Source organism: Podarcis vaucheri (assembly GCF_965113315.1).
Source record: "Podarcis vaucheri genome assembly, chromosome: 2".
Lineage (NCBI taxonomy): Eukaryota > Metazoa > Chordata > Lepidosauria > Squamata > Lacertidae > Podarcis > Podarcis vaucheri.
This window is the reverse complement of record NC_138760.1, coordinates 37,749,980-37,765,364: the sequence shown is the minus strand read 5'-3', so window position 1 is coordinate 37,765,364 and position 15,385 is coordinate 37,749,980. Positions and strand designations below refer to the sequence as shown.

Sequence of the window (15,385 nt, the reverse complement as noted above, 5' to 3'; positions counted from 1 at the left end):
GTTCAAAGCTGGCTTTGTACAAAATTGACAGCAAAGACCAAGCTGGACACCTGCAAAGAACTCCTTGGAAAGCCACACTGAAAAGCTTTGACCAGCGCCCAAATCAGTTACCAGAGGATACTGCTGTCTCTGATTATTTGTCTGTTAGCAGTGTTCCTCAACTGGGTGCCGGGATGTGGAAAGCTAATCTACAATTAACTACAGCAGCTAAAGGGCTCTGCAGTCGACCCCAGCGACCTCGCAGGGAGTATGTTCTCCTCATCGCTGCAGCAGAGAGGTTTCCCGGAGCTCACACCCCTGGGCTGGGGAGAGCAATGAAAAAGCTGCATTTGAGGAAGCTAACCCCTTTGCCCTGCATAAAGCTTCTCTCTCTCCCTCCCCCTGCTGCTGCTTTCATTCTGAGAGATGCGTCTCCTGACCAACCTCCCCACAAAGCCCACTTTTAGCAGCTTCCTCCGGGTGCGGTTTGAATAGGAACTGCTCTGTTGAAGGAAAGGAGAACACTGCATTGCTGTGTCAGGGAGATTCATTTTAAGTTGCTCAAGAACGAGAAGCTGACAAGCACCCCAACCTATAAACAACCTGCTATGATGTCTAAATGGAGGCAGGGTTTCGCCTCAGTCAGAGACTGGCAAGGCCTCTGCAATCAAGGCTTAGAAGCTTAGAAACCAACCAGTGGCTGTTTTCAGTGTCATTTGCAAGCTCAGCCACCTTTGCTGACAGAGTGGTGAAAGTCGGGTGACAGGTAGAAATCCAGGGTTTCCAGATCGGAAAAGCAGCACCTGTTGAACTTCTGCCACCTGTGCAGATATTACAACTTTTAGCAGGCAAAAGGTACAGGAGCCAGGGCACTCCGTTGTACAGACTGGCAGTTGATTCTTACTGGCAATGGAGCAGAGTTCTCCCTCATCCACCTGAGGGCAGCAGGGCAGGCCATGTGGCTCAAACAGAACTGCCTGCTCTCTTCCTTATAACATCTGCACCTGAAGCAGCCACCTCACTGGAGATCCTAAAGTCACCGCTTCGTTTTTAGAATGCAGGAAGGAGAGTGCCTTTGAGCACGTGCAAATTTATTTTCCTGGTCCCCAAATGGCTACAAGCAACCTCCACACATCTGGGGTGTCTTTCTAAGCAGGGCTGAGTCCCACCGGCACCTTTCACTTTAGAAGCTGGCAGGGGTGCCAAGAAAGGCTCCCCACTCTTTGCCCAGGGATGCTGGACCCAGGCAAGAGAGTTTCAGAGCTGGAAGGAGAACGACCAGCGAATAGAGGAAACTTAAAACTACGTCCCGGAGAGAGTGGGCACGCCATGTGCGCCACGACGAAGGCGAGAGGGCAGTGCCCGCGTCCCAGTAGTGGAGCCCCCCTCCCCTCCGGCAGCCCCCTCCCCTCCCCTCCCCTCCCCGCCACACCCACTCGCGCCCCCTGGCGCCCAACCCGAGCAGGCTCCGACCTTGCCGGCGACGTCGTAACTCCCGCCCAGGGAAGCGGCTTTTCTCAACAGCGGAGGCGCGGGGGTCCCGTTGCGCGCGGGAGGGGCGCCTGCCCCGTTGCTGATCATGGTGGCTTCAGTCCCCGGCCGGGCAGGGAGCAGGAACTACCTGCGAGAAGCTGGCCAGCTCCGGTCACGATGCTTGTGCTGCCACCGCCGCCGCCGCTCCTCCCCGGCTGCCCGCAGAACCGCCCCTTTCCAAGCCCCGAAGTGGCGGCCGTTGCGCTCAGGGAGGAACCGACGGGGCGAGTTCCAAAGCGGCTCACGGGACAGGGCCGGTGCCTTCACCGCGCCCAAGTCCCGCCGGCGCAGGATCTACTAACTTTACGCACACGTTTTGTCTACCTCCTTTATTAAGGATCGGGCAGGGGGGTAACTGCTGAGAGTGGCTCAGGGGAGACGCCCCCTTTCCCACGCCTCTTTCCAAATAGACCCCGTGAGTGGGAACTCTACGGACCTAGGATCATTCCTGGCCCTTGCATTCAGCATCACCAAGAATGATTGGAGTCACTGTCTGGCACACTTGCTAAAGATCCAAAGTTCCCGAGAAACTGGACTCTGACATTGAATGTGTTGGGTGATTCCCCATTCTAAGATCAATTGATTTCCGTGAAACTAAGCAGCATTTAAAACGCAAAGCCTCTTCCATCTAAAATCCACAGAGGCACATCTTTTCCATCAGTTTGACCTCTGATCTCTACGGATTTTTTATTTTAAAGACTTTGGTTACATGCAGCATGACATTCAAACAATATCTGAGAAAGAGTAAATTTGATTCCAAATGAATTCTCAGATTTCATTCAAATCTTCTCTAATCTGAGGAAATCCAGTAATAGAACAAAGTGTGTGTGTTTCTGGAACTGCCAGGAATTCCTTGCTCAATTTGCACAGCAGTAAAGGATCGCCTTACCTAAACAATATCCTTATCTAACATCTCTTAAGTGAAGTTCTTTTCTTTGTACAAAATCATGCTCATGGGAATTGCAGAACACAAGGCCTCTGGCTAGAGCTAAAGGCATTTTATTCTATCCAAATATCACCAAATCTGCAGCTGGTGGAAATCAATTCTAGATTTATGATCAGAACAAAACCTTTCTTCCCCTCCCCATCCTCACCAGGCTGACGGAGAAGAAGATCCCTTGGCTGGAAATTGCTTTATATTTTCAGATCCCTGGGATTAAACAGAAACTGGAGATTGCCTGAGACAACTCTGAGGCAACAGGTCTCCACAGAACACATTTATTAAATCTGTTAACCATTTTGTAGTTCCTTGGAAAAGAACATGATAAAATGCTTGCAATGTAATAAAATAAGATGAATATGAAAATAGTTAGTGCACCAAAAGAGACATAATTCAGCTCTGTGAAGTCACAAAATCCTGAAAGGTGCTAAGTCATGAAACAGATTTACTGCTCCCTGGGAATTTTGTGGGTGGGTCAATAATGGATAATTTCTCCACAGTGTTTGTTCTGTTGTTTCAGCTGCTCTAACAATGTCTACGTTAAAGAGGAAATAGTCGCTTGCCAGTCGCCTTTTTGTCAGATAAGAACCCCCTCTTTACCTGTATCTATTTATGTATTGATTTTCTCAATTCTCATTCATGATATGCAGATGCTTCAATTTTCTATACAACCAGAGAAGGAAGGGAGGTACATACAAATACAGAAAGCTTTAGCTTTCTTTCCAATAAAACAAAAAAGTTTTAAAATAGTAATTTTAAATCTGCACATGTTTCATTGAAATGATAGAATACGCAAGCGCCACATTCCTTCCGTGGGAATTTTCAAATTATGGTTTTATCACGTTTGTGTACTTGCCATTCTTCCAAGGAGCTCAGTTTTATACATAAGGCAGTTCCATGTTACCCTTTCAACTGCTCTGTATGCAAAAGTGAGTGACTCATCCTGTTAACTGAGTGAATATTTAAACAGAGGTCTCCTCTGTCAAACTCTAATGCTTTGTTCATCATACCAACCTGGCCCCTAGTTTGGCAATTCAGTGAATGCCCCAACCATCTTAACTCCCACATATCGAGAGAATAGCATTTTCTTTCCTATATTGGAGAATCCTGTATTGGGCTAAGTAGCCACGGGTGGCTAACTGGTGATCCTCAAGATATTGTTGGACTCCAACTCAAATCATGGCCAATGGTTAGTCATCTGTAGTCCAGCAATATCTGGAGGGCAGCCAGTTAGCCACCTCTGCCATAGGCAGATCCACATGGCCTATAATGTATTTGGTACCATTGTTCTTATGAAACTCCACCCTTACTCTTAAAGGGACAGCAACCACGAGGAGATCATCTTCTTTGAGAACTACTAGGTTAAGTAGTAGACAAGCTTCAACTGTACCTCCCACCTAGAGGCTGATGAAAGATCAAAAACTCTGGAACGTGTATTATTTTTAAATACTATTACTTTAAAATAAAATAGTGTTATTTAAAAAAACAACCTTCAATCCTATTTATCTCTCCAAACAGACTCAAGACAGGTAACAAACAGCAAAACAGACAGGATAAAAACAAACATAATCCCTTAAAAAAAACTCTCTAACATATCCCCAAATTAATAAGTCAACAGTATACTTAACTAATAATTCTGTCTTTGATTTTCTATAGTGTCAGTGACTGAGAACAAACAATCTTTATGACCTGATCTTGCAAGTTTACATTTCTTTTCCTATTTCTTCAGCCAGCTTAATGAGGGATAGCATTGGTTGGCAAATACTTTTGCCCATGTTTCGCTTTGCAGATGAATCTAGAAGAGAATGGGCCCAGTGCCAAGCTTGCCAACCATGAAGCTGATCTCCAGTGACAGGAATGGCCTCATGCCCCTCTCCCATCCTGTCCTGCACTGGGAGTAAGTTTGGTGGCGGGGTGAATAGTCGAGTACGGTAGTTCAGGGTTTATAATTCCTATTGTATCTCTCCAGGAAACCTATTGCAACTCCCTCATGCAACTGTCTAGGATGGCCAAAAGCCCACACCCTCCCAAAAGCCAACATTGCTTCTTGTTCTGGGATTTCTACCTCCTTCCCTCTGTGGGTCACGCAGCCCTAGATCCCAAAGCACCAGTACACAGACGCACCGAGGTTAGCACTGATCCGTGCTGCCACTCCTATAACACTGGGTACTCTTGCTTCCAAGGAGCAGTGGTGGCTGCTGGTGTCCAATGGCAAAAGACTGGGAGGCCAACAGTAGGGGGAGCCAGAGCCCATGACGGAGAGAGCCAAAGAGTTGCAGTTCTGCCTCTCATCCTCCTCTATGCTAAAAGGGCAACAATGAGACTAAGGAGGAAGCAGACAGCCAAGGCAACCCCCTGGACTGGTTGTAAGGCAGGTAGGCTTGGAGAAGTCTAGACTTAGGTTGGTGGGGCTGTGCCTCACTGGCAAATTGGGTCCTATTGGCAACTATGGGGGTTTCCAAGCGATATCATTCTGGCGTTTTCAGAGCTGCTTGTATTTGGTTTTTCAGATTAAAGTTTTGCAAACACATATCCAACATACAACATAAAAACAAGATTCCAAATAATCGCCTGGACTTCCCTCCTCCCCTTTGTGGGTCCTATTTTTAGCTATTTCCTCCTGCATCTTTTATATTATAATAATCCAAATCTCTTACATCTTCACTATGTCCAAAATTCACCATTAAACCACAAGTGTTATTCCAATCCGTTTTTAAGATAAATTATAAGTTTTCCCCTTAGGCAGAAGAACATGCCCTTCTACTAGTTCCCAGATTTATTGCAGAACCCCTGTGAAGTTAGCCCCACACTAAATCTCATGATTGACTAGGAATCAGAACCCATACATAGTTCTCTAAAACCAGATCAGCTTAGACTTGTTTGCAGATCTGCCTCCTAACAATTTAGATCTCATTGTGCAAATGAGAAGTTGCAACACAGAAGGTCAGGTTGGGTTTCTTAGGTTATGTGACTGTCAAAAGTAAACCCATTTAAATAAATAAATTTAAGCAGGGAGAAACTATGTGCAGTTCAAAGTGACAGTGCCCTCCTATACGTCTCCTCAGAAGGAAGTCCCACCGGGTTCAGTGGGCCTTACTCTCGTGTAGGAATGCAGCTTAAGGCTTGTTTCCTAAGTGTGCAGCAATGCCCTGTCCCTTATCCAGAAAGTAAATGGTGCGTGGAAACATAAGGAGATGGCGCACACAGATATGTTCCATTCATGCATTTATTTACTTATTTTTGCTTGTCCGAGCTACTCTCCAGGTCTCCAAGACCTTCTATTTAGCCCTGATTCCCCACTACCCGTCCACTAGAGGAACCTGTATTTCTGGTCTCTGTAACAATGCCGCAGAAAATATTCGAGAAATGTAAAATGCATCAGATCAGGAAAACTGAATGTAGATTATAGTTCCTTTGGCACGGGGTGTTTGAAACACCCAAAACGAGTAAAGGCGTCTCATGGGTGTTTCGCAAGTGGCAATGATGAAGGAATCCACAATGCAGAGAAAAACCTATGGTCTCCACACTGAGCCTGCAAATTGTTTTCTTGCAGTTTCATGAGAGAATAGTAACTTTCTGCTCCTGATACCTGTGCAGCCAAGCAGGTGCTGAGTTTTGCCCAAAGGCTTCGTAACCCTGATACGGAGTATGGCAAAACTCTTTCCCATGCAGGGCAGGACAGCTGAAAGTGAGAAAGTACAAGCAGTAACATTTTCTCTCTGCCAGTTCAAGGCATCGGGGTTGAAGGCCACATGAGGTTACCAATGGCTCCTAGCCATGAAGGCTCTGCTCTGCCCCCACAGTTCAAAGCAGCAATGCTTCTGAATATCAGTTGCTAGAAACCACAGTGAGGGGGTGTCTTTGTGCTCAAATCCTGCTTGTGGGTTTCCCACTTGAAGGAGCATCCCGCTTGAAGGAGCGTCTCCACCTCCATTGTTCTGCCCGGACACTGAGGTCCAGCACTGAGGGCCTTCTGGCGGTTCCCTCGCTGCGAGAAGCCAAGTTACAGGGAACCAGGCAGAGGGCCTTCTCGGTGGTGGCACCCGCCCTGTGGAACGCCCTCCCACCAGATGTCAAAGAGAACAGCAACTACCAGACTTTTAGAAGACATCTGAAGGCAGCCCTGTTTCGGGAAGCTTTTAATGTTTAATAGGTTATTGTATTTTAATATTCTGTTGGAAGCTGCCCAGAGTGGCTGGGGAAACCGAGCCAGATGGGGGGAGATGATGATGATGATGATGGTGATGATTACAGGCATCTGGTTGGCACTGTGACCACATGGGCTATTGGACTGATCCAGCAGGCTCTTGATGCACCAAGATTGGAAGGGGGGGTGGTTCTTCTTTGCCTTAGGCAGCAAAATGTCTTGGGCTGGCTCAGGATTGTGAACAAATTAAATTGCGAATCTTGACATAGGAACTCAGTGGTTCTGGAATGCGGCTCAGGACTGAACTCTGAATATGGATAAATGGCAAAGAGCTCCCCTTAAGAAAGAGTTTTTTATTTTATTTCCCCCCCACTAGAAATCTTTTATGAGAGCAAGCAGCCGGTGTTTAAAATTCCACCAAGCCCTCTCCCCTAGTATTTATTTGGTTTAGCTGTTGAAAGATCTTTAGTGTGGTTTTCCAAGTAGCTAAATGATAATGATGATAATAATAATAATAATAATAATAATAATAATAATAATAATAATTTGTTTATACCCCACCCATCTGGCTGGGTTTCCTCAGCCACTCTGGGTGGCTACCAACAGAATATTAAAATACAATAGTCCATCAGACATTCAAAGCTTCCCTAAACAGGGCCACCTTCAGATGTCTTCTAAAAGTCTGGTAGTTGTTTTCCTCTTTGACATCTGATGGGAGGGTGTTCCACAGGGCAGGTGCCACCACCGAGAAGGCCCTCTTTTCCATTACATGCATCTTCTTCTCCCCATCTTATCTTCACAATAACTCTGGGAGGGAGGCTAGGCTGAGAGGATACAACTGGCCCAAGAGGACCCATGGCTGAGTTGATGATTTGAACCTGGGTCTCTCAGGTCCTAGCCCAACTCTAATTAATATTAGGAAGCTTCTTGGCTTACAACAAATGGGGTGAGCCATGGGAGTCTTCTAGCTGTGTCAGATAAAAGGGGAAATTGCCTTCATGGTAGAAGAAACATCTAAGAGCCTTGCCAACTTCATTGTTAATTGTGTGAAAGTATGGCAGTGATCATTTTGAATTATAGGCATGTTTGGAACAAACGCTGCTAAGACCAGTAAATATTTAAGGAAAAAACATTCTGTACTGCTGAAAGCTTCCTTGACAGTACAGTGCCTTTTATTCCAGAGACATGTGATTTATTAGATTTTGGGGCTTGTGGGTTGGCTCGTTGCCTTTTTATTGGCTGAACAACACTTATTTTTATTTTACCGCCTGCTCTCTACAATCAGCAGGAGAGGCTCTTTTCTGTGTCCCACATAGTGTGGATAGTAGCAAGTGACAGGCTGATTTTATTTTATTTTTTGAATATTTTGAATAAATAATTGCTTTCAATTGCTTTTACCAATAATTTTATCATTTTATTCTTTTTGTAAACCACTTTGAAGTTTTTTTTAAAAAAACAATCAAGTGGTGTATAAATTTTATGAAATGAATGAGTGAATGAATAAATAAATAAATAAATAAACATGCTGGGCATGTTTAGCCTGGAGAAGAGGAGGTTAAGGGGTGATATGTTAGCCATGTTCAAATATATAAAAGGATGTCACATAGAGGAGGGAGAAAGGTTGTTTTCTGCTGCTCCGGAGAAGCGGACACGGAGCAATGGATCCAAACTACAAGAAAGAAGATTCCACCTAAACATTAGGAAGAACTTCCTGACAGTGAGAGCTGTTTGACAGTGGAATTTGCTGCCAAGGAGTGTGGTGGAGTCTCCTACCTTGGAGGTCTTTAAGCAGAGGCTTGACAACCATATATAAGGAGTGCTCTGATGGTGTTTCCTGCTTGGCAGGGGGTTGGACTCGATGGCCCTTGTGGTCTCTTCCAACTCTATGATTCTATGATTCTATGAAATACCTTCAAGCAAGTTGAAAACACAATTCTCAAGATCAAACCTATTTTGCCTAAAATTGCCACAAGGGGGCAGGCTTGTGCTTCAGAGCCTCTCAGAATTTATCCTATACAGTACTGTATATTTTGATAGCCAACTCATTCTGGGAGCAAGGAACCTCACGTAACCGAAACAGCATCTTCCTCACACTAAAGGAAGATATCAGCAGCCTTGGGGGAAGTCTAAGGTTTGCAAAGTTTACTAAAACAAATTAGAGGCAAAAACACCCCAATGACAGCAGAACATGTTTAGTAACTGCTGAACAATGACTAACTGGGGTTGGAAGAAAAACCTGGGGGATTGTGGGGGGGGGGGGAGGTTTAAGGAAATTAAATGGAGTTTTCCTGAAAAGGGCACAGTTGGCTAGCATCCTGAAAAGGAGCACTCCACACATTTTCTTCCAGGTCCTATGTGTTTGTTGACTATCTCAAATAGCAGCACTTCTGCAGAAATGAGTCATGGTCCTTTAAAAAGTAAATATTTAATCAATTCAATTAATAGTGACAACAGCTTTTGCATTCTACCATAACTTTTTCCAAAAATGTTCTTCCACAGGGAAAAAATATTTTTGCCAAAATTACCCCTCCCTCTAGCAAGCAATCTAATCGTACATTTGTTGCAAATTACTCTGCTGATTTCATTCCCTTCACTCAGCCAGAAAGGGGAAAGGTCTCTCCTTTGTTAGGTGGACCCCTGTAAAGGGACCCCTGACCGTTAGGTCCAGTCGTGGCCGACTCTGGGGTTGCGGCGCTCATCTCGCTTTATTGGCTGAGGGAGCCGGCGTACAGCTTCCGGGTCATGTGGTCAGGATGACTAAGCCGCTTCTGGCAAACCAGAACAGCGCACGGAAACGCCGTTTACCTTCCCGCCGGAGCGCTCCCTATTTATCTACTTGCACATGACGTGCTTTCGAACTGCTAGGTTGGCAGCAGCAGGGATCAAGCAACGGGAGCTCACCCCGTTGCGGGGATTCGAGCCACCAACCTTCTGATTGGCAAGCCCTAGGCTCTGTGGTTTAACCCACAGTGCCACCTGCGTCCTCCTCTCCTTTGTTACTTTTCATCAAACAGTAAGACAAGCAATGGGTAAAGGTTATGAGATAGCCATGTATAATTAACAATCCTGGAGTGACTCCCATGACCATATCCAAGAAGAAAATACGTCACATACCATATTCGGAATCTGGGTGAGTATAACAGAAGAAATCACCTACAAACGGACTGTGAACATGGTACATTTACACTGTTTATGCAGTTATGGGAATTGGTGCCAGGGATGGTGGCCTTCAACACATAGGCCCCAAAAGCAGTTCCCCCTGGCCTGGTGCCTTCCAGATGTTTTTGGACCACAGCTTCCATAAGCCTCAGTCAGTGTAGCCAACGGTCAAGGATGGAGGGACATGCATCCCAAAACATCTGGATGGAACGACACCAGGAAATGCTACTCATGTCATGTCACACACACCCTGGTTTTTGAAAAGGCCTTCTTAATAAAGCTGTGGGATGAGAGAGCCTATAGCTATGAGGCATTTCACAGCAGTGGCGTAACGTGGGTTGCTAGCACCCGGGGCTGGGAGGGAGGGAAACAGATAGAGTACACATCATGCACATTCAATTATCTAACAGCATCCGCATCACCCAGGAGATTGCAACCACAGAGATAATAAAAGAATAGTTGTTCCCTTGTCTGGAAAGGCCACTTCCTGGTTTGCACGAAGAAGCTGTTTTCAACAGAGCCCAGCGATGTATTTGCGTAGCTGTATTGAGGCAGCACCAGGTGTTGAAACTTTCCATCCCTAACAATTTTTGGCGCCCCTGTGTCCCCACCCCACGCCATGCCACTGTTTCCCAGAGCAGCGCAAGAAGTGCCACCATCTTGGGCTGTGGAAGAGGAAGGTTACAGACCTGGCTGGTGCGCTGTGCAGGGTGCCTCTGGAATGGGGCGATGTTTGCTCACAAGCAGCCGATGGAGCCCAAGGCTGAGTGGAATCCATCCAGGCAGGAGAGGAGGAAAGGCAGGAAGCAAAAGGCACGGACAAGGCGAGGAGGCAGGGCAAGGCAAGGCAAGGCAGGCAAGCTAGGATCACAAGGCAGGAACACGGTGTGAGCAGCAGTTAAGCAGGACTCCTCAAAGGGCCAAGGGCTACTTGGTGAGAGCAGGAAGCTGACACGGGACTTGACTCTAGCCAATCAGGGGCAGAGGGAGATGGGCCTCCATCGCCCTTTCCTTCTCTGTCTCCCAATTCTTCCCCCCCAAGCCAGACCCAAGTGGTGACACGTAGAGCAGCCGTGCTCTGGCCTAGGAAATGTTTGGCCTTTTCCTCAAGTCCTCTCCTGGGTCTGATGCCTGCCATGAAGGGTCACTGTACCTGTCATTCAGTGGCAAAAGATAATAATATAATAAATTTTATTTATACCCCACCCTTCCCAGCCAAGACTGGGCTCAGGGCGGCTAACACCAGGTATAAAAACAATTGATTAAAATACAACTTAAATACAAGATTTAAATAATGAAAAGATGAAAGCCATTTATGCACAACTAAGTGTGTGTGCGCACACATCCTGAAAATGTACCTAGCCATGTGGGCCCAGGGACATCTCTGCTCACTGTGGTTGTTTCATTCCTTGCTCGTGGTAAATGGGTCATCTGTCTCATTTGGAATAAAAATATTTGTTTGTTTGTTTGTTTCCTTGCCCATTTGGCTGGGTTTCCCCAGCACCTCTGGGTGCCTTCCAACACATATAAAAACATAATAAATTGTCAAGCATTAAAAACTGTGGGGTGTTTTTAATGTTTCTTTAAAAAAAATTTTTTTAATGATAGGCAGGCCTCAGATTGTCTTCTCCCGTAGGGGTCTCTTCGGAAAGTGAACTGCCTTGAATAGTGGATGGTTCAGTAGTTCAGACTTTAAAAGGCCTAAGCTTACAGACCTCCCAAGTGTCCCTATTTTCCAGGGACAGTCCGGGATTTACAAATACCACCCCAGTTTCTGTTTTGATACTGGAATGTACCACTTTCCCTTAGGATGTCCTTGTTTTCATTGGGTAAATGTTGGAGAGTATGATAGGACATCCCTATATTCATCGGAGAAATGTTGGAGGGCCTAGAGTTATGCAACCACTGAGTCAAGGAGATAATTAACTATACAACCTTTAAAAGACATCTGAAGACAGCCATGTCCAGGGAAGTTTTTTTTAATGTTCAAAGTTTTAATACATTTTTACATATGTTCGAACTGCTAGGTTGGCAGGAACAGGGCCTGAGCAACGGGAGCTCACCCCGTCGCGGGGATTTGAACCGCCGACCTTCTGATTGCCAAGTCCTAGGCTCTGTGGTTTAACCCACAGCGCCACCCACGCCCCTAATAATAGAATAGGACGTCCCTATTTTTATCAGAGAAATGTTGGAGGGTATGAGCTTATCCTGCCGGTTTTAGAGTTGGTCACTCATCCTTTTCAGACAGGTTGACAGGAGGGAGATTTTTGTGCGTGCACACACACACACACACACACACACAGAAACAACATATATAGCAGGTCACAGGGTGGTTGCTGTTGGTTTCTGCTCTCTTCACTGTGCAGCAGAAGTGCTTGTCACAAGACAATGTTTACATTCCACAGTCAGAGTACTGTTGGGTTTTCCCACGGGAATGGGAAGCTGGATGTGACGTACACTGGTTTCCTGTTTTTCACTGTTCTCTCGGTGTTCGTTATTCCGAGGAGAAGGAAGGTTGCTTCTCTGCTCCAGCAGAGGCAAGATGCATGTTTGTAATTTCTCAACTTTGAACTGAAAATAAAGCAACTTTAAGCATGTGGCACGTACTGTTCGTCATTCCGTTGTGCACAGGACTCTGCAATAACAACATTTTGGTTATGGGCCCAGAAAGACGTAAATCAAACTGAGGAATGCCGGCAGAGGTACAGAGGAACGGATCGCGTTATCTGCTCTGCGCGTCAAGTTTGATTGATGAAGGTATGTGCTCATGCTCCGGGAAGCCTGCCAGCTTCTAGTTTATGGCTTTATGGCTGGACTTTGTACTTTTAAAGCCGTTTTGCCGCGATACAGATAAAGGCACAAGCTCACAGGCTTGGATGACTGGGAAAGCGAAAGTACTTTTTACAAGTGCTTTTGGAAGCTGTACTGTGACGCAGCTTGTATAAAGCAGCAATGATGGCTAATGCAAAGCTGGCTGAAGCTTTTGGGATTCCTAAGCTCAATAAGAAAAATTACACGGAGTGGGTGCAGTATGCAGAGGCAATTCTGCGGAAAGAAGGTCTGTTTAATGTTATTACAGACAACCCCCCAGCTCCAATTACTGCTGAATGGAATGCTAAGGATTCCAAAGCAAGGGGAACGCTTACGTTGATAGTATCCCCAGAAGAGCTCTGTCTGTTGCGTGGAAAGACCACAGCCAGAGAAATTTGGAACTCTTTAAGAGAGGCTCACTTGAGGACAGAAGCTGGTTCCTCAATGTATTTTTATGCCAAGCTGCATGGTATGGCTCTTGCTGAAGGTGGAGATGTGCGTACACACCTGATGGAGATGCAGAATCTGAGACATGAGTTGCAACAGAGAGGACTCAACTTTCCAGAGGCTGTGTATTCCTTCATGATACTACATTCTTTGGGTCCAAGTTGGGAGTCCGTTGCCACCCAGATTGCTGTTCAACCAACTGCTCAGCTCACAGTAGCCTATGTTACTGCCGTGATCCAGAATGCAGCAGATCGCCGGGGTGCTAGCTGCATGGGTAAGGGGGAGTCTTCACAGACGTCATCCCAGAGTGCAGTGGAACCACCAGAGGGCGCCAAAGCTTTGAAGGCAGTGAAATGCTACTCGTGTGGGCGTCTAGGCCATATGAAGAGGGAATGCAGATATCCCAAGGCCAAGACAGAGCAGCGCAGCGGAAGTTCATCGCGTGGAAAAGGCCAAAGCAAAGGCAAAGGTCCGGTGTCCAGGACAGCGCAGCACAAGGCAATGGTCTCACGCTTCACTCCAAAGGTTGCAAAGGTCCAGAAGACGTCTAGATCTTTCTTCGTTGTTGATTCAGCAGCTACCCACCACATGTGCAACGATAAGAGACTGTTCGTGTCTTTTACACCGCAGGAAGGTGCGATTCACCAGGCGGATGACCACACGATCCCCAGTCAAGGCTACGGAACTGTTGTTCTTCACAGTTTGGACTTAGAGATACAGGATGTACTGTATGTTCCAGATGCCACACACAATCTTCTAAGTGTGATGCAGCTGAATGAACGCAACATTGACGTTTCCTTCAAAAACAAGAAATGCACCATCACAAAGAAAGACGATTATGTATTGCATGCTGAATGTGTTGATCGTTTGTTTGTTTTGTATTATGATGATGTTGTGCAGAATGATACTTGTTGCATTGCAGGTTCTAACAAAAGTTTGCATGCAGGATGTATTCATGATTTTCACAGGAAATTTGGTCATTTGCATTTTGAGGCAGTATCTAAAATGCCTGCCTTGGTTGAAGGTATGACTATTAAACCCTGCAGGTACCACATGAAGTGCAAGGCATGCGCAGCAAACAAGGTGAAAATGGCTGCGAAAGGTAAGGTGTCTAGTAGGCAAGCTACAGAACCATACCAGATTGTTCATGCTGATTTAGTCGGTCCACTATCGCCCTCTTTGGGTGAAAATAGGTTCTTCATGGTTCTCATTGATGCATTTTCCAGGTATATTTACGTGTACAATCTCAAGCAGAAATCAGAGGCTTTTCCAAGGTTTAAGGAATTCTGTGCTTGGTTGGAGAATGTGCATAGTAAGAAGATAAAAATTCTTTTCACAGATCGCGGGGGAGAATTCACTTCTCAGCAGTTTGAAGCTTTTCTGACTGAGAAAGGAATTCAACACGATTTGTCCAGTCCTCGCTCGCCATGGCAGAATGGGCTTTGCGAAAGGGCAAATCAAACATTGCTTCAAGGGTTAAAAACCTTGCTGCATGATGCAAATCTTCCAGAGAGTTATTGGGCCGAATCTCTCTCGTGTTTTGTTTACAGTTACAATCGCAGGTTATCTTCAGCGATTGGTTGTACCCCCTATGAGAAGATGTTTGGTAAGAAACCGTACATCAAACACATGAAAATATTTGGTTCTGATATGTGGATTCATTCACCACAAAGCTCCAAGTTAGGCAAGCGTGGTTTGCATGGTATCTTTCTAGGTTATCAGAAAGGTTCTTACAGAATAATGATGACTGACTCTAAGACAATTAAGCTCACAAGAAGTGTTGAGTACAATGCCAAGTGGGGGGAGAACGTGGGAATTTTCCAATGTTATCCTGATGACAGTGATGAGACTGAGGATAAGCAACAACAATCCACACCCACTGATGAAGGTTCTGATTCTGAGGCTGAAACTGAATCGGGTGATTCAGAGGATTTCAAGAGTGCGAAAGCCTCTATGCGACCCTCTGAAAGCTCTGATCAGGAATTGGAAGAACCATTGTTCACAATAGGTCACTTTTCTCCTAAGAAGGAAGAGGAGAGTGTTGAAGACCAAAGGCTAATTCGCAGGTCACAAAGAGCCACAAAAGGCAGACCTCCAAAGAGATTTGCTGATGAATTTGCTAAGACAGCAGTAGCAGCTGTTAAAAGCTCCAAGAAGGTATTTGAACCTTCAAGTTTCCAAGAAATCCAGGATTTGGATTCTAAGGAAGCTGAGCCATGGTTAAATGCCATGAAGGCTGAGCTTGATTCCTTAGAAAGGAACAAAACTTGGGAGCTAGTTCCAGTAGTTCCAGGAATGAAACTGCTTGGAAGCAAATGGGTCTTCAAAGCGAAGACTGATCAAAATGGCAAGATAGTCAGACACAAAGC

At 45.7% G+C, this 15,385-nt stretch overlaps 1 protein-coding gene and 1 long non-coding RNA gene across 4 annotated transcripts in view; one reads left to right on the top strand and one right to left on the bottom strand.

Moving 5' to 3' along the window:
* Positions 1-15,385, top strand: part of LOC309525736 — a 227,262-nt gene that overhangs the window by 136,772 nt on the left and 75,105 nt on the right. The gene's annotated exons all lie outside the window — the stretch shown is intronic.
* Positions 1-15,385, bottom strand: part of RAB37 (RAB37, member RAS oncogene family) — a 65,991-nt gene that overhangs the window by 18,497 nt on the left and 32,109 nt on the right. Inside the window, exon 1 of one of the 3 annotated variants that reach the window (XM_082211160.1) lies at positions 1,453-1,933. The exons of the other annotated variants lie outside the window; for them this stretch is intronic. Within the exon in view, the coding sequence (XP_082067286.1) occupies positions 1,453-1,560 (108 nt within the window). The 5' untranslated portion in view covers positions 1,561-1,933. Of the gene's footprint in view, positions 1-1,452; positions 1,934-15,385 lie in introns of those variants that run through there. 3 annotated transcript variants of the gene reach the window in all.